The sequence below is a fragment of the Galeopterus variegatus genome, unplaced genomic scaffold (genome assembly GCF_000696425.1).
Source record: "Galeopterus variegatus unplaced genomic scaffold, G_variegatus-3.0.2 Scaffold58, whole genome shotgun sequence".
In the NCBI taxonomy this organism is placed as follows: domain Eukaryota; kingdom Metazoa; phylum Chordata; class Mammalia; order Dermoptera; family Cynocephalidae; genus Galeopterus; species Galeopterus variegatus.
Window position 1 is genome coordinate 264,645 of NW_007726169.1, and position 17,879 is coordinate 282,523.

Below are 17,879 nucleotides of genomic sequence, written 5' to 3' on the forward strand. Positions count from 1 at the left end.
TTCCCATGTAGAACATGATAAGTTTCCAAGACCCCAGAGGGAGACAGCAGTGTTGTAGAAAAGCTTGATGCTAACTGCCAGGAGACCTGAGTTCTGGCCCTGGTGCTGCCTAATACTTACTCATTAATTATTGCAACTCTGTCTTTGGGTCTAGGTCTTGCTGTCAATAAAATGATGACACAGACCTTCCCCCTGACCATTAGGTCCCGTGGCTGCCTTTGTCTATCACTAACCATTTCAGTGATACATTCTTTAGCTTTAATATTTTTCTCAGCCTCTACACTAGCAGGGCTCCCTTTGCACATCTGGTTAACTCTGATTTTGGCTTTGCTTTCTTCAGCCTAAGTCAGCTGAATATTGCTGGGGGATGTCAGGAGGTAATTGAATTTCAGATCTCTTCTGTGGGCCTTCCACTGGGGCCTTTTTGCACCTCTCTAATTTTTTCTATCTCCTGTCAAGTTACTGCAGTAGCTATTCCAAATTTCATTGCTTTCTCCCCTTATCCTTTCATAGCACCCATCTCACACTGAGCAGACAACTGTAATTCTCAATTTACTGAGATCACACAGCCTGTAGAGCAAGGGCCCCTTCAGTGCCCTCCTCTGTCTCAGGAAAAAGTATCACTCCTTGCTAAGGCAAACTCCTCTTTATCCTCTGGTTACTCTTCTGCCCCCTAAATATAGCCCCTGCCACATTTTAGGGGACTTCTGTAATTATTTATTGAGCATACACACTATGTGGTGCATACAGCCAGGCACTGGGCATGCAAAGATGAAGAGCTCCTACCCACCCACTGCAACAGAACTGTAGATGATGCATTACAGTAAAGAGCACTGTACCTTTCCCTATAGTTTTCAGAAGTGCATGATCCAGACTTGAGGGTGGAACGGAAAGGGTATATACTTATCGTACAAATATATTTTGGTAGAGTATACACGCACTGTTAAAGTATACTTTTGTTTATTCATAGACGTATGAACATTTAAAGCCTTCATAGTATTCCTGTGTGTATATTTAACCAGTTCTCTATCAGTGGAGAATTAGTTTTATCTTTTGCCATTACAAAATTACAAACAGTACTGCCGTGGACGTCCCTGTACATGTATTACATATATCCTTATTTACAACTGCAAGTTTTCTGCAGTCTGAATTCTTAGAATTGTTATTGAGTCAAGGGCGTACGCATGTTTTGCCAAATTACTCTCCAAGAGAGTTGCAGTTCCGGCCTCCGGGCCGCAGGTGGCGCTGCGAGAGAGTCTGGGCGGAAGCGGCGGGGCCGCGCGGCTAACTTCCGGTGACAGCGGCGGCGCAGGTGCGGCTGGGCGGACGCGGAGGCCGCGGGCAGGTGGGCGAGATGCCGTACGCCAACCAGCCCACGGTGCGGATCACGGAGCTCACCGACGAGAACGTCAAGTTCATCATCGAGAATACGGACCTGGCGTAAGGCTACTGAGGGAGGAGGCTGGCGGCTCTGGAGCGCCGGAGGCCCGGGCCGGGGGTGGGGGTGGTGTCCTTCCAGAGCGGCCCCTGTGCCAGGGCTTTGGCTTTGGGAGCGTGGGGCCGGCCTGTGGAGGCTGCGGCGCCCTCACGCCACTTGGGTTTTGATCCTTCAGGGTGGCCAATTCTATTCGGAGGGTCTTCATCGCTGAGGTGCCTATCATAGGTAAGCGACCCCCGCCTCTTTGTTGCCAGGGCCACCAGTTCCCGCCCCCCTTTACGCCCCCGCCGCCCGGGCTCCTTTCCTTGGTTCGGGCTTGGGGTGGGCGTGGGGTGGGGGTGCTGAGAAAACTGCCGTGCTGGGGACTTGGTCAGACCCTGTGCCCTTGACCCAGCTATTAGGTGCCCCCTTATACTGTATATGCAGTGCTGAGGAGCATGGGTTCAGGAGTGTGCTGACTTGGGTTCGAGTACTGTTTTCACTTACTGTCTCTGAAACTTGGGCAAGTTATTAAACTGGGAGCTGCAGTTTCCTCATCTGTAACATTCGGACAGTAGTGGTAATTATCGGGCTGATATCTCGGGTTAAGTGAGGTGATCTTTATTAAGTGCCTTGCGTTTAGTGAGTGTTCAATACTGGTAGATGTCTCTAATGAATCTGTTCCTTCAGCTGCATTTATGGAGCATACAAGTGCCAGGCATGGTGTTAGGCACCGCGAATGCAAATCTGTGTAGAAGGGTTTTTGCCCTAATGAAGCTCACAGTCAGGTTGCAGGGGAGAGATGAATCCACAGACAACGCTAATGGGAGGTAGACTTTGATCAGTAGGTCAGGAGAAACATAGCAAGAAGCGCAGTTGGCACTTAGAAGAGGGAAGATCTGTTTCTGGTCTCGTTCCAGCCACTCAGCTGCAGGTATTTTATGCATTGACTATACTTGTATGAAATACTGCAAGTATTTTCTGAGTGTCAGATCAGAGAGTCTGGTTTAGGTAAAAGAAATACGAGTGTAAGCCATAGCTGCTGCATCAGGTGTTCAGACTTTTTTTTTTTTTTTCCTTTTTGTCTTTTTTCGTGTCCGGCAACGGACCGCAACCCTCAGTGTCGCGCCTGTACCGGACCGGGACCGGCAACGGGATCGCAACCCTCGGTGCTGCGCCCACCCCTCGCCCAGCCAGTGAGCAGAACCGGTCTGTATGTGGGATCCGAACCCTTGGCGGGAGCGCCGCAGCGCTCCCAAGCGGTGCACTGTAGCAGTGCGCCACCGGGCCGGCCCAGGTGTTCAGACTTTTAAGGAAATAAGCAGGACAAATGATTGGTAAACAAAAGAACATTGTAGCTCGTCCATCACCCTCAATTACTTCTTCACCTCAGCGTGGAGCGCTGGACCTCCCTCTGCCTAATTACTTCATGCCTTGGCTTCAGTTTCGTCATGCGTAAAATGAGGGAGTTTTATTTCATGATGTAGCCCTGACATTCTGAGTCCAGATGCCACTTTTTCCACAAATTCAGTTATGCAAGTAATATTCAGCACCATGCTAGAAATGCAAAGTCATTTCAAGACCTTGAGTCAAGGATTTTCAAAGCTTGAGATAGAGACAAGACATCCACAGGTCTGATGCAAGGTGAAATATGACAAGCGTCTTAAGGGAAGTCTGAACAGAGTTTTGCCAGAGGGGAGTTCAAAGGGAGGAAGTGATCACATTTATAGCATGGAGGGTAGATGAGGCTTGTTTTTTAGGAGGCTCAGAGGATTTTAACATGCACAGGGGAGGGTAAGCATGCCAAAGGGAGAGGCTGGGGTAGTGAAGAGGTAGAAAAAGTTGGGTCATGGCCCTTACTTGGCATGGATTGGTGAAAGCAATAGACAGCAATAGGACAAAGCAGGTTGGGACCTGGCTGTGTCTGGTCCTCTTCTGACTTTCATAGTGTCCATGCCCCTCATTTGGCAGTTGGGCAACAATGCTATTTGATTTTTGGATTTAATTGTTTACATGCAAATGTTTGTTTATGAATGAATAAATGTGTATTTAAGTCCAGCGTGTGTGAGAGTGCAGTCCTAGTGAGTGGGCTTGAAAGCCTTGCCTGCTAAAGGAATTCAGTAAACAGTCATTGATTGAGTGATAATCAAGTACTAAATTGGTGACCCAGTCATTATATCATAAAATGAGGTATGGACCATAAGTCTGTGTTACTTGTGTGAAGTTTTCCCCTAACTTTTAAGTGCCCAAATAGTTTGTGTTTTTCGATTTGTTGTTGGCAGAGGTAGCAGATTTAAGTGCTTCTCATGGAAATATTCAGCTCAGAGAAATATGTTTCCACTCTCGTGCTATTCTCTAAGTCAGTGTTTTTCTGTGTGATACAGTAACCCTTTGCATTAAATTCACCTGGGCAGGGATGTGGAGTCTGGTTCTTGTTAAAATGCAGATTCCTGGGACCCACTCTAGCACTGTGGAATTGGAGTCTCTGGCAGCCTGGCCCAGGCATCTGCAATTTAATAAGCACCAGGTGATTCCTAAATCTTGAGAACTACTGCTCTAAGTCTTTAGGTGAATTTGGTGGCTAAATTGCATGTCTCCTTCATTTTTTCAGCCATTGACTGGGTTCAAATTGATGCCAATTCCTCAGTCCTTCATGATGAGTTCATCGCTCACAGGCTTGGTGAGTGCTGGTTTTAGAAGGTTAGAGGGAGGGTATAGTGTCTGGTGCCAGAGGAGGAGGCCTCCCCCCATCTCCACTCCCAAGGAGACTTCTAAGTTCTTGTTTTGGCTTCGCTATTTGGCCTTTTTAAAAGTGCTTTTCTATGTTTTACAGGATTAATTCCCCTCATTAGTGACGACATTGTGGACAAGCTACAGTACTCCCGGGTATGCTGTGGGATTGGATGGAATGTGGGAGTTGGGGAGAGGCTTCAGTTCTCAGAGGGATTTTTCCTGACTTCTTGTTTCAAGCGTGGACTGTATTGTAGTTTTAGAAAGACAATGGTGGAGATGTTGTCTAGAGCCTGAGGCAAGCCTTGGTCGTTGGTCCTGTTGGGGCTTCAGATTGATTAGGCTCACAGAGCATTCGGGAGTCTCATTGGCCAGCCACATAAGAGTGGGGTATCCACCATACACCAGAATGCCCATTTATACTGAACTGTGGGGGCTGTTCCTTCCAGAGCATCTCTTCCCAGTAGCAGGGGCGTAGGAGGCTAACGGGAGTCAGTGGAAGGTTGGGGTGGGTGAGGGCAAGGAACAGAGGGAGTGGGAACTGTCCCACAAGAGTGACACCCAAGGGACTTAAGTACTAGTGTCTGCCACATTCATGCCTCTCCCCCATAGGTGGTGCTACTCTTGTTGTCTTACCTCCTTCCTCTTGGGTAACGTTTCCTTTCTCCGATGACATGTTAACAGGCCTTCAGACTAAGGAGAGAGTGGGATAGGATTAGATCACCTTTATCCTTTCACTGGGGCTGCATTCAATAACAGCCTGAGACTGTTTGCCTCTTGATGGCTTTGGGTGATCCTATCCTAAATCAATCAATTTTCTAATATTTCCAAAGGTATGTCATTTTTGTGGTGGCTAATTTTTTTTTTTTTTTTTTTTTTTACTAGAATTTATTCTCATAGTTCTAGAAACCAGAAGTACAGAATCAAGGTGTCAGCAAGGCCATGTTCCAGTGGTTCTAGGGGACAGCCCTTTCAGCTATGGTCTTCCCTGGCTTTGTTTTTCTTGGCAGCTTGGGCAGTACGGGGATCCACACCTGTGACCTTGAGGTTATAAGATTGTGCTCTAACCAGCTGAGCTAACCAGCCAGCCCCTGTAGTGGCTCATTTGATATATATGTATCTTGTAAATATATACAAGGTACTTCAAAAATTTCATGGAAAAATAGAATTAAAGGATAATATGAATCTTTCTATGAGCTTTTTGAAGTGTTCTTGTAGCTTGTAAATTTATACATGAGTCCTTCAAAAAGTTCATGGAAAAATGGAATTAAAAAATAGTGCAAGTCTTGGGCCGGCCCGGTGGCGCACTGCTACAGTGCACCGCTTGAGAGCGCGGCGGCACTCCCGCCAAGGGTTCGGATCCCACATACAGACCGGTTCCCACTCACTGGCTGGGCGAGGTGCGGATGCAGCACCAAGGGTTGCGATCCCGTTGCCGGTCCCGGTCTGGTCCAGGCGCGACACTGAGGGTTGCGATCCTTTGCCGGACACGAAAAAAGACAAAAAAAAAAAAAAAATAGTGCAAGTCTTTCCATGAACTTTTTGAAGACCCCTTGTATGTATTTTTTAAAATAAATATTCAAGCATACAGAAAAATGTGAAGCTGATACAACAAATGCCCACCTCACAACTTATCTTTTAACATTTTGCCATATTTGTTTCACATCTCCAGGTTTTTGTTTTTAAGAAATAAAACATCACAGATATTGGTGGGGACAGTTGTACAACCAAGAGCAGTTTGGCAATATGTTGTATAAAGACATGCATGTCCTATGACCTAACAGTTCCTTCCATTTAATTTTTTTTCTAGTATTATATTTAGTGAATGAAGATGGTGTGGATCTTTTTTTTTTTTTTTTTTTTGCTTTTTCTGAAAATCTACAGAAAAGTTGAAAAAAAATGGAATAATAAACACTCGTTTAATTTTCACAAATAGTTACCAACTGTTAATATTTTAACATTTGCTTTATTTTTCACGTGTTATTTTTGCTGAACTATTTGAAAGTAAGTTGCAGGTATCATTAGCATTAATTTGTAAAGTCTATATTCAGTCCATATTCAGATTTTCTTAGTTGTCGCCCAGAATGTCTTTTATTGTTTGTTTGTGGGTCTGTGATCCAGTCAAGATTCATTTGGTTGTTATAGCTCTTTAGTCTCTTTTGATCTTGAACAGGTTCCTCTCCTTTCAGCACACTTTTTTTTTTTTTTGAGGTTGTGTACCTTCTCATATTATCTCTCATTACATTTTGATTCTTAACATGTCATATTTCTAAGAGTGATTCAATCTTGAGGGTCTGGGTCGCCTTCTTGCCTTACCTGTGTATGACTGCAGACCATGCAGGTGTGACCTCTAGTTGTTTCTTCTCTCTCATCATCTCACAAACATCAGACGTATGTTGGGTTTTCCTCACTGGTGTGAGGGAGAGAACAGTTTGCTTGATTACATTGTAGTAACTCTCTTCTTGGCTGAAGTTAAACTGCAGCAGATAGTCCCTAACATGGGAATAGGCTAATTCAAGAGTCGGTTGTTTAAAGGATGGCAAAATGTTGAAAATTATGGAAGTTGGGTCCTGGTTACATGGTGGCAGTTTACTATACTCTTCTCTATTTCTGTGTATGTAGGAAATTTTCCATAATAGAAAGGTTGTTTTTAGAAAAGGTAAGTTGTCTGGAACTCTAAAGTTTTTTTTTTTCTATTGTTCCGTGGATTGTTTTAATTTTAATGGTGGTTGCATTCCCAAGCTGGTGCACTTGGCTCATGGGAAGCTGAACTATACAGTATGAAAGCATCCTTCGTTCCCTAATAGCCTTGGTTCTCTGAGGAACTCTGAGGGCCAGAGTGAGATGTTTGGTCTCCTGGTGGTAGCCTGGCAGCTGGTGAGGGTGGAAAACATGCATATAGGTTGTCTCTAAACTTGAGCAGATGTTCACATGAGAATGGTATGCCAGACTGTCACAGCCACAAGTGCCTGAAGACTGTGATTAACCCTTTCCTATAGATGAAGAAACTTAAGGAATTGGGTATTGGAAGCAGGGAGCCAAGTCAGGATTCACCAACTCTCCACAGACTCATTTCTGCTTCTCCTACTGCCTCAGGACTGCACATGTGAAGAGTTCTGCCCTGAGTGCTCGGTGGAGTTCACCCTGGACGTGCGGTGCAATGAAGACCAGACGCGTCATGTCACGTCTCGAGACCTCATCTCTAACAGCCCCCGGGTCATTCCAGTCAGTGTCTGAGAGCATCCTCCCTACCCGGGGCCTTTGATCTTCTCTCTCTGGCTCTAAGTGGGCCAGATTGGGGTGGATGCTTATAAGATCTTGACCTTCCCTGTTACCCTCTGCCTTAAACTGATGCCTAGAAGTGCTAATTCTGGATTCTCCTTGGGTAGAAGCATCATTGGTGCTGCATGCCCTCTGTCACTCAAGGATCTTTTTAAAGGCCATGGAATTTTTTTGACTGAAAAATTCATCATCATACCCTGAAGTGGTGGTTGGAGTCCTAGGATGCAACTCTGCCACCTTCTTTTCATGCAGCCTTTCCCTGGTTGACAGATTGCAATCTAGAGATGCTGGGAGGTGGTTGCCAGAGGAGGTAACCTGGGAGGTGAGCAGCTAATAATGCTTCTGTTTGGGCTCCCTACAGGTGACATCCCGGAACCGAGATAATGATCCCAATGATTATGTGGAGCAGGACGGTAAGGGGCTGGAATGAGTGTGCAGACGTCCTCCTGACCTGTTGCTGTGGGGGCTAGAGGGGAGCAAAGACCAAACTTCCTGGTCTCCTTGTTCATTGGCTTTAGACCCATTTTTCCAGTTGTATGTGGTCTTCCAGTGGCACTCCAGGTCAGAATTTGGAGAACCATGCCTCTCCTGGCCCTTAACTGACTCACACCTCTCCCTGCAGACATCCTCATCGTCAAACTGAGAAAGGGCCAGGAGCTGAGACTTCGGGCCTATGCCAAAAAGGGCTTTGGCAAGGAACATGCCAAGTGGAACCCTACTGCAGGGGTGGCTTTTGAATATGATCCAGACAATGCCCTGAGGCACACAGTGTACCCCAAGCCTGAGGAATGGTATGGTTCTGTGGGGAGTGAAGGCAGGCATTTAGTCTTCGGGGTGGGGGTGAGGGTGGAAATGGCTAATGGCTGAGATGAAGAAGGCTCTCTATGAACCTAAGTGCCTGAAAGCCATAGTGGGAACCTTGTGCTGACCTGTGTTTGACCTCAGGCCAAAGAGTGAGTACTCAGAGTTGGATGAGGATGAGTCCCAGGCTCCCTATGACCCCAACGGCAAGCCAGAGAGGTAAGACCCCAGTCCAACATGGCAAGGTAAAGTGTGTAAGAATGTATGGTTTGGGGGCAGGCTCTGAATTAGGCAGTTCCTCTCCCTCATGTCCCAGTTCTCATAAGCCGAGGAGGGGCCGTTAACTGCTAAACTAAACCCGTGATATGTACATATCCCAGGGCTGGTCATTATCGCCTTTTTGGTCACTGTGAGAAAGAGGGGCTCTCTTCATTATCCAAGTTACTCCTGTTCTGATTTCCAGCCCCCAAAGAATAGGCTCTTCAGGTCCAAGCTAGGGGCAGAAACTGACCAATTCATTCGCCAGTGACAAAAATGAAGGGGCTATATATAGCACATAGTCACTGCTCACTTGATTTTCTACTTTATCCTCAGTGTGGAATACATATATACATACAGAATTGTTTTAGGATTTTCACAGTACCTTTTTGAGGTATCTAGCCTCCTTGAGGTTCTACAAACTGGGTTGGAATCACTCTGTGTAAGAGGTTTTAGATAAAGGGAGGTCAGCCCTGGGCCAAGGTCAAGTTCCTCGTGGGAATGGAGTTAAGACCTATAGGGAAGAAGGGTTGTCCATGGCCAAAGCTCAGGCTGGCCTGCCTGCCTCGTGAGGGTTCTCACTGGACTCTTGCCTCTCAGGTTTTACTACAACGTGGAGTCTTGTGGATCTTTGCGCCCTGAAACCATTGTCCTCTCAGCCCTCTCTGGACTGAAGAAGAAGCTGAGTGATTTACAGACTCAATTAAGCCATGAGATTCAGAGTGACGTACTAACTATAAACTAGCTTCAGCTTGCTTGTTTCAACAAAAAGGGGATTCGAACCAGCAGCTGGATTTCAGGTCTCTCTTGAGACTCTTCTGGTTTCTGAGATCTGGACTGCTGTTGCTAAAGTTACTTGGTAGGTCTTCAGTACCAACTAGAAGGGGGTCATAGTTAGATCTCAGGTATGCCATTGGTGTTTAGACAGGACGGTTTTTAACTAGACATTTAGCATCCCTGGCCCTGCCTGCTGATTGCCAGTAGTGCTCCCAGAACCCAAAACATGCCTTCCATCCTGTTTCCTAATGTGCTCGTAGGGGGCCATACTGCTTCCCTGTTGAAAACCACTGAGCTGAACTTCTCCTCTCCTGGTCATTCCAGCTCTTTAAATCCTTTCTGTCCAAAAGGAAGACTCTTCATAGTTGTACCTTAGGTTTCTGGTGTTAGGATTGAGTGCTAGAACCTTCATTTAGGGTTCCTATAAACCCTTCCAGTCCTTTCTCCAGGGCCAGCCTACTGGCACTTCGAATTCCCAGGTGTCCCTAATTTGAGAAGTAACCCTTTGGGAATAGAAGACCCTGGCTGGCCCCTCCCCTCATAAATAAGCACAGTGTTTCATTCTCTATCCATCAGTAATGAACTCTTTCACTGCCAGTAGCCTGATCACTTAGTTTAGTGGTGATGGTGATGGTGGCAGCAGTGGTGGAGTTGGGGAAGAGCAAGGGCCCCCTCTCACATATTTCCTTTCTCCTTAATGAGGGCTCTGGGCCTGACCCCTTAGCACTGTCTCTACGTAGGAACATACCCAGTGCAGTTAATTAGGCAGCCTGGAGAAAACCAGAGATCAGTACAGAAAGGAAGAGATGTATTTATTGATTAACAGTAGTTGTCTTTTTAAAAGTTTTTATTTTTGGCAATAAAGAGCACAACAAAATCTCCTTCATGCGTCATCGTGCCACTAGCTGAGCCAGCCAGCTCTGCCTCCCCATCCCCCACCCCCACCCCAAGGCCTTTGGAGCCCAGTTCCCCTCTTTAGGCTAGCTTATTCCTCTGGGTGATCATTCCTGGGTCACGTTCAGAGCTAAGCTGGCTACGCCACCTCCCTGGCTCTAGGGCTTCTTTGGGAGGGGGCCTTTTGCTTTATCCTGCCACAACTTGAATAGTGGTTATTTACAAGGTCTATTCCCACAAATCAGAACCCTAAAGTATTAAAAACAAAAAAACCCCGAACAACTAAAGGTTTGATGTGAATAGAATAGAAAGATAGCCCTTCTGCATGGTAGTCATAAATACCAGCACTAGAAAATCAATTGCTTTAATTGCATTTCAGCAGGGAGCCTCAGCACCATGTGGGGAGGAGGAAATGGGAAGGTCTTGGTTTCTGAGTGCTTTTGGCTGGCCGTAGGGTGGCCAAACACAGGGCAGAGGGGCTCCCTCTGGTGGGGCATTGCCCACCCCTGGTCAGTGAGGGGGCAGCAGGGGTGCTCCCCACAGCAGTCCTGCTGCGGCCTTCCCTCCTGGCCTGGCCCTGGGCAGGAACAAGCTCCAGCTATCCTCCACTTGGCCAAGGTAATCAGCACCCCCACCCTGAGGGCGTCTTCTCAGCCTACTAAGCAGGAAGAAGCCTGTGCAGAAATTACATTTTAAAACCAGATTTTCACCTGAGGCATCAACCAGATGTCACCTCTGCCTAAAACTCCCAAGTTCAAGGCTGCCAGATGGCACAGTGGAAGTCTGGATCCTTCCGGTGCCACTTTAGGCCCAGAGGAACTGAGGAGCCACCTGCTGTCTTGGCCCCTGGACTGCTTGGGAAAAGCCAGTGGTCAGAGTACCAGCCTTGAGTTCTGATTGTCCGTTTTCTCTGGCCCTGGCAGCAGGAGGGCTGTACCATGACGGACAGGGAAACAACTGCCCTCATACTCAACAACAGCCTTGACCATGGCTCAGTCACGGGATTAAAAAATGTGTATGTGTTGGCAGGGAGGGATAGAGGGGGAAATCTCATTAATGTAGAATATGTCATAAGCCATATATATTAAAATCATTAACAGTATATAGTTCCACGGTAGCTCTAGCCCCTCACACATGCTCAGGTGATGTGGCCAGCCCTTTGCCTTGGTCCAGCCTCACCCTTGGGGGCAAGGAAGGGACAGCTTGCTCCCTTTCTCCAGGCTCTTGGCCAATGGCCCCTTGAGGCTGTCCACGGTACACAGCAGTCAGCCCTGCAACTGGTGGCCCCCAGCAGTCATCGGTGTGTGCCAACCCTGTTGTCACTGGGATGGAGTTTTGGCCTCGCTGCTGTCCCCCTGGGTGGACTTTGGCTTTAGCAGGATGAACCTGTTGAGGAGGTCCGTTTCTGAGCTGGCCTGGGCTGCCCCATACCCCTCACCTGTGGGTACAGAAGCAGGCTCATAACACAGATCCAAGTGGAAAGACCCCTGCCCAGTAGGCCTTATCCTCCACAGAGCCTTCTGGCAGGTGGGGCTGGGGCACAGCAGCAACTCACCGGCATAGCTGGAGGCTTCAGCAATGTTCTGGGAACCCGTGATGTGGTGCCAGTAGGCACTGCGGGGCAGCATGGTAGTGGGTGTGCAGGGATATGAGTAATGTTCCGTGCCCTTGTTCAGCAGCTGGGGGGCAGAGAAGAGGGTCCCTCCCATTAGCTCTGGGGGCAGTGGCTTACATTATCCCTGAGCAGCCAGCCCAAGACCCTGCCTGCGTGTACTGTGTATACAGTAACTAGAGACTTAGCTGGCAGACCCCAGGCTCCTGGGCCTGTCTGCCCACCCACCTCCCCTGTACCCTGGACTGATGTCCACTGCCTCACCCTCACATTCTTCTCCATCTCCAGCAGGACCCGCTTGTGCTGCTCGGCAATGGCCAGGGTGGCACTGTGGACCCGTTGGTAAATCTGTTCCCCCTCCTGTGTCTGGAACGTGTAGAGCCCTTCCCCAGCGTCGCACATCCTGGAGACATAGGTGGCACGGAGGGCAAGGTGGTGGGGATCCCACCACTCCTGTGCATGTGTTTGGTCAGGCTCTCCTGCATCACAAGCTGTGGCTACACCCCACGCCCTCTGGGGAACAGGCAGGGCTGTGGTCTGGAAGTCTGACCACACAGTACAAATGTGCTGAGTGTTTTCTGTGTGCCAGATGGTTGTCTAAATGCTTTACAAGAATTAACCCATTCTGTTTTCACAACCACCACCACCTCGTCTATGCACCGTTAATAGTTTCCTCATTATTATGCATTTTCTCAAACCATTTTACACATGAGGAAACTGAGGCATACAGAAGAATAGTAACTCAACCAATGTTATAAGAGGATTAAACAGAGTTTAAGTCTAGGCAAGCTGACTCCAGAGTTCAAGCTAAGGGATATCCAGTCCTCACCATAATTCTATGAGGTTAGGTACTTTTACTGTCCCCTATTTGACAGATGAGGAGACCGAGGCTTCAGTCTTCAATTACATGGCTGGTATGTACCAATGCCAGCATTTGATTTGAGCCCAAGCAGTTTGACTTGGTAAACAGCTTCACTTGATCTTCCTGCCGTGGGCAATTTACTTCTCTGAGCCTTGAGTTCTTCATCTGTAAAATGGGAATATTACATTCCCCTTTGGATTGCTATGCCAATAAATAAAGCTCCTAGCACAGTGCCTGATACAGTGAATGGAAGCCACCATCATGACCATGGCAGGATAGGGGTGGGGAGCTGAGAGGGTCCTACCTGCCAGCCTCGAAGGTAAAGCGTGTGGCATCCCGGCCATAGCGGCGCAATGAGCAGAGGGGCCATGAGACAAGCTTCACGCGGGGGTTGTGGATGTCCCAGAGGTAGATGTTCTCATGGGTGATCTGCAGCTTGCACTCGCCATACACGTCCAGGTTGGGGCAGGGCAGCAGGAAGACATTGAAGCGGTCTGGAGCAGGAGAGGACAAATGAGCCAGAGCTGCCTGAGATGGGGGCCTCTTCCCTCTCCCCACCCCCACGGCCAGGCCTCACCTGTCTGCTCACACTGCACCCCTGGGGCCAGGAGGTCGGGCTCTCCCAGACTGATGTCGTTGAGCCGTGACCCCAGACACTCCACAGAGAGCGTCTTGTACCACTCCTCTGCCTCCAGCTCTGGAGAAAATCATACCTCATCATGCTGCCAACTCAGGTAACCCCGCAGCCAACCCATCTGCATCAGCCTCAGTTATCCCACCATGCAGATTCTGCCTGCCTGCCCCACCTCAATCCTGGGGGCCTGCTCCCTCACAGGCACCCCCCAACCCCACACACATCATCATCTCCAGCCAGGGTTAGCCCTGCTCTCCCTCTTTCTGGCTGGACGACTGACCACGACCAGTCCAGGGGAAGCCAGATGGAGGCCTGCATGCTGGCACCTCACCTGAGTCGCACGTGAAGGTACGCGCTGAGTCGTCGGTGAATATAATGGCAACTGCCTGCCGCTTGGTCTCCTTGGGGAGCCTCGTGACACACTTGACATTGCTGATTTCGGTCACCTAGGACAGCATCCACAGGGACTTAGCCAGGCTGGAGCATGTCCCTCTGCATTCCCCACAGCTCTGCCACCCCAGGAGGGGGTATGCTCTTGGACCTCAGGATTCAGCAAATCATCTTTGGCCCCCTCACCTTGGGACAGCCTCGGAGGCACACTGACTTCTCATCCGGATACTTCTCCAGCCGCTGGGGCCCCTTGCTGGAGGATTTCCGGAACACCAGCCAGCACCTCCGGTAGATCTGTGGGGCAAGATGACAGGGGATCAGGCCTCCCTGGACCACTCCCACCGTATCCAACATGGCCCTGCAGTTATCCCTGCCTGCCACAGAGGGCAGTGCCACACAACCTTCCATTGAGCCCCAGTCCTGGAGCAAACCTGGGGATGATAGTCTCCAGCAGTGACAACTCCCTATGGGGAAGGCCCCCTCCGAGTATTGAAAAGGCAGTCATTTCTTGGCTGGTTCCAAAAAGCTGTTCCACAGAGGGTGCTCTCCTGAGTTACCGTTTACTGTGAGCACAGCTCTGAGTTTAATATAAGTAGCTAACATGTACTGTGCTTTCTATTCATGCACTTTGTTATTCGCACTCTTCAGTTTCAGGGTCACTCTTGAAGTTGGTTCTATTTTCATCCCCATTTTATAGATGGGAAACTGAGGCACCAAAAAGTTAAGTAACAGCTAATAAATGGCAGAGCTGGTATTTAAAACAGGCTGTCTAGATCCAGAGCCGATCCTTGTAGTCCACTGTACGTGCTGTTCTGGCCAGGACTCCAGTAGCACCAGTCACAGCAAAGGGAATCTCCTAGGCACAGGGATTAGACCCTTGCTCGCTGCCAGCCTCGTTCTCAGAGCCACATGAGGGCTCTTGATGCTGGCAACACCCCGCCCCCCTTGTCTCCAGGAGCTTTCCCTCACCCTCTCTTTTCATCCTCTTACCAACCGTGGAGTATAAGGAGCAGAGTTACCTCTCTATTCCAGCTGGGAAACCAGAGGCTCTCAGAGGTAAAGGGGCAGAGCTAAGGACCCAGGGTTACCCCCACAGCATGGTGTGTTCTCTCCTTGTCCCAACCACTGTCAATGCCCTGTGACTTAAACCGCCTAAATTCTCTATAGCTTCGTGGACTCCTCTTGAGGGGCAAGGAGCCAAGGGGTGAGGAAGTGACCATTCTCTAGGGTTAAAGGGACAAACTAGCCTATCAGGCACCTTGAGGGGTGGCCCCAGCCACCTGCCTGAGCTGTGGACTCTTCCTTCCACAGCCCCTCTCTCCTGCCTCAGGCTCTCTTGCAGCCCAAAGTCTGTGACTGGGGTTTACTTACTCCATTCAGCAAGCACTCCAAAAACCTGGCAGAGCCTGTTCCCCAAGCACTTCTGGATTTCCTCTTACTGGCAAACAGTAGGAAGGCTGAGGGGTGGTCCAGAGCAGAGCAGAGCAGGCAAGGGAGACCTCTGGGCCACAACCCCAAGGCCCTGCCCCCTCCTCAGCCCTACTCTGCCATGGGTATGCCAGGTCCTTGGCAGGCAGGTTCACAGGATGCAGTGGGCCTAGGAGTCCCAATCCCAAATCCCCATGCCCTCTAAGCCACTCAGAGCCAGGCCGTTTCTGGCTCCTGTCTGGGACCCCCTGACCCTGGCTTAGCCCCTGGCTTATCTATCTAAACCACAGCCGCCCTTAGCTCTCAGCTGCAGGGTTCCTTTAAGGCAGAAACTGTATTTTAATCTCAGAATCCTCACTCATATCCTGGTAGCCTCATTAACAGAGCTCTTCCAGACAAGTGAATGACCATTTAAGGGACATTGAATGAATGGATGGATGGATGAATGAATGCTGCCGACCCAGATACACCCTGTCAGGTTGGGTTCCATGCAGCCTGCAGCAGCAGGGGCAGAAGTCCTGGGGGCCTGAGCACGCTGGTTGCCTGGTTACAGGCTACACACTCACGCAGCCCCAGGGAGCTTCGGTGCTCAAGAGCCCTCCTTCCCACTTCTCACAGGTCTTTGATCAGTGCTTCAGAAACACTCTGACAGCTCTGCCACGGGAGGCCCTGGCAGGTAGGAGGTTCGGCTCCTGAGCTCTTTGCCTGGGGGTGACTGCAGCCCCTCACATCAGAGGAAGTGAGATTCAGGTCTGCAGAAGGAAGCTGAATTCCCTGCATGGGGGTGGACCATAGACGGGGCCTGGCCACACCCCACTTCCCAACCCCTTCCCCTGGCTGTGCCCACTTGTTGGCTACTTGGGTGCTCAGGTCTCCTTCTGGAACAGGTCTGAGACTGAACCCAAGAGGCTGCCTATGTGGCCAGTGCCTTCCCAGCAAGCTCTGCCCTGGACAGGGCCTCAGCCTAGCTGACCCCTGGAGACTTCTAGGTCTGGAGCAATAGGAATAAGGAGCGATGTTAGAAGCTGGGCCCTTGCTGCCTTGACCTCCCTAGCCCGGCTTCAGGCTCTCTCTTTGTTCTGTGCTCCTACTCTGAGTCAGTGGGCTGAAACCCCATCTCAGGAGAAGAGTAAAGTGGCTGATGGCTGCCAAGGCCCATTCTCCACCAGGCTGGGGCCCAGGTTGGGCTACACATCCAAATCCAGATAAGACTCCAAACATTGCCCATCAGCTCAGCCCTGCTTGATTGATCACCCACCTGGCAGTGAAGCTACTGGCCCCTGCCCAGACAGAATGCACCACATGAACCTTGGGGCCACAGGAGGGGGGACGGGCAAGAACCACCCCTCTCCAAGGCCAGCTCTGCTCTGTCTGGTACCCAGGCAGGGAAGCCAGGTATCAGATCCTGGCTCCTCCCGTCCTCAGCTTCCCCCACCCCACTCAGGCTGAGCCAGGAAGCCTTGAGCATACCCCATCAAGGCAATGGGGTGGGGAACAAGGAGAGACAGGGTTCTGGGGAAAACACAAGACTTGGGTGATCTCAGTCACCCAGTCACTAGGGCTTTCTTTCATACTGGGAAGGGGGCAGCTGCCAGACCTCTCACTGGAGGTGGGGGGAGGATTGGCAAGAGAATGGAGGCAGCTCTCTCAACCTCACCAGGATCATTAAGTTGGTCCCTGGGGCCCCTGCTCATGCCTTCTGGGGTGTCTTTACCATTGGGGGCATACGGGGGGGGGTACATGCCCTGTAAGTCCACGTCTCTGTAGCCCCTCAAAGCCCTCAGCTTGGGGCCAAGCATCAAGCAAGCACAGAGCCACCTGACAACAACTTGGAGGGAAGCAGTCTGTCCCAGGGCAATGGGCCATTTGCCCGAACTTCTTACTGATAAACCCCATAAATAGCTTCTGGACACCCCCCCCCCAACAAACCACTTTCCTTTGCAAACACTTCTTTAACATTAAGAACAACAACCCAAAATGTGATGAATACCCACATGCAGAAAGCAGTCGGAAGCAGGGGGAGATGATGTATTTAAGAGAAAAGAGGCCAGGAGAGGTGAGGGGAGACAAGACGAGGTGATGAGAAGGAGGGGAGGGAGGGAAGGTGAGAAGCTGGGCTTCTGCTCAGACATAGCCCAGCATTTCCAGTCACTCCTGCTGCTGCTGCTGCTGTGGCGACAACTTCAACAATAGCAAGGGACCCGCCTGCCCATCGGCCACCACCACTGCTGGCCCAGTGGCTAGGATGCCAGCTAGCCCTGGTGGGGTGGGGGATGCAGCAGGCAGAGCCGGGCCCAGGCACATGCCAGGCAGCCACTGGCGAGAAGCCCCGAGACCACAGACACACGATTCATGCTGGCAGCCGGCGCACCCCCATCCCACCATGCCTCCAGACCGAGTCCTCAGGCACCCATCCCTGGCAGGGCCCCGCCAAGGCTCACTCACCCCAAGCTTCCTGCTTTTCATCTTCACGTAGCCTTGCTTGACAATGTCACTGAAATTGGTCGCCATGGTTTCCCCACTGTCTTTGGGGCGCCGGGTCCTGGCAGAGGCAAGGGGAGGGATGCCCAGGTGGCCTCGGTTTCCGGCTCCTGTGATCACCTGTTCAACACGCTCCGTCCGTTGTCGTCGGGGCTGCCCGCTGCCGCGCTGGGCTGCTCCTCACCTAGGCAGCCTCAGCATTGTTCTAGCAGCTCCTTCGCCCAGCGCCTGCTGGAAATAAAAATGACAGGGAGATTAGAGGCAATAACATCTTTCTCTTCCCCTCTCTGTATCGCTCCTCTCTTTTTTCCTT

The 17,879-nt window shown here is 50.1% G+C and overlaps 2 protein-coding genes across 4 annotated transcripts; one reads left to right on the top strand and one right to left on the bottom strand.

Annotated features, from left to right (window-relative positions):
• Nucleotides 1–1,303: 1,303 nt before the first annotated feature.
• Nucleotides 1,304–10,146, top strand: POLR2C (polymerase (RNA) II (DNA directed) polypeptide C, 33kDa). Its single transcript, XM_008574795.1, has 9 exons — nucleotides 1,304–1,440; nucleotides 1,614–1,663; nucleotides 4,029–4,097; nucleotides 4,251–4,303; nucleotides 7,244–7,372; nucleotides 7,791–7,842; nucleotides 8,052–8,220; nucleotides 8,375–8,449; nucleotides 9,089–10,146. The coding sequence occupies exons 1-9, from the start codon at nucleotides 1,355–1,357 to the stop codon at nucleotides 9,231–9,233; spliced, it is 828 nt and encodes a 275-aa protein (XP_008573017.1). The 5' UTR covers nucleotides 1,304–1,354; the 3' UTR covers nucleotides 9,234–10,146.
• DOK4 (docking protein 4) lies at nucleotides 10,098–17,879 on the bottom strand. 3 transcript variants are annotated; one of them, XM_008574785.1, is made up of 8 exons: nucleotides 17,531–17,879; nucleotides 13,844–13,951; nucleotides 13,599–13,713; nucleotides 13,211–13,330; nucleotides 12,938–13,127; nucleotides 12,036–12,174; nucleotides 11,715–11,838; nucleotides 10,098–11,597 (listed from the first exon to the last, which is right to left on the bottom strand). In XM_008574785.1, exons 1-8 carry the CDS (start codon nucleotides 17,594–17,596, stop codon nucleotides 11,479–11,481), a joined length of 981 nt encoding a protein of 326 aa, XP_008573007.1. In that variant the 5' UTR covers nucleotides 17,597–17,879; the 3' UTR covers nucleotides 10,098–11,478. The 3 variants fall into 3 exon arrangements, with proteins under 3 accessions (XP_008573007.1, XP_008573001.1, XP_008572996.1); XM_008574779.1 differs by lacking the exon at nucleotides 17,531–17,879 and having other exon boundaries at nucleotides 12,042–12,174; nucleotides 13,844–14,404; XM_008574774.1 differs by lacking the exon at nucleotides 17,531–17,879 and having other exon boundaries at nucleotides 13,844–14,404.

What these genes read in the sequence shown, in the direction of transcription:
- DOK4 (XM_008574774.1), bottom strand. Translation starts at nt 14,065, where the DNA reads ATGGAAGGTTGTGTGGCACTGCCCTCTGTGGCAGGCAGGGATAACTGC. An exon ending in TACCTTCACGTGCGACTCAG is followed by an intron (nt 13,331 to 13,598) that starts GTGAGGTGCCAG and finishes GATTTTCTCCAG; the next exon opens with AGCTGGAGGCAGAGGAGTGG. An exon ending in AGATGGAGAAGAATGTGAGG is followed by an intron (nt 11,839 to 12,035) that starts GTGAGGCAGTGG and finishes TCTGCCCCCCAG; the next exon opens with CTGCTGAACAAGGGCACGGA.
- POLR2C (XM_008574795.1), top strand. Translation starts at nt 1,355, where the DNA reads ATGCCGTACGCCAACCAGCCCACGGTGCGGATCACGGAGCTCACCGAC. An exon ending in CGCTGAGGTGCCTATCATAG is followed by an intron (nt 1,664 to 4,028) that starts GTAAGCGACCCC and finishes TCATTTTTTCAG; the next exon opens with CCATTGACTGGGTTCAAATT. An exon ending in ACAAGCTACAGTACTCCCGG is followed by an intron (nt 4,304 to 7,243) that starts GTATGCTGTGGG and finishes CTACTGCCTCAG; the next exon opens with GACTGCACATGTGAAGAGTT.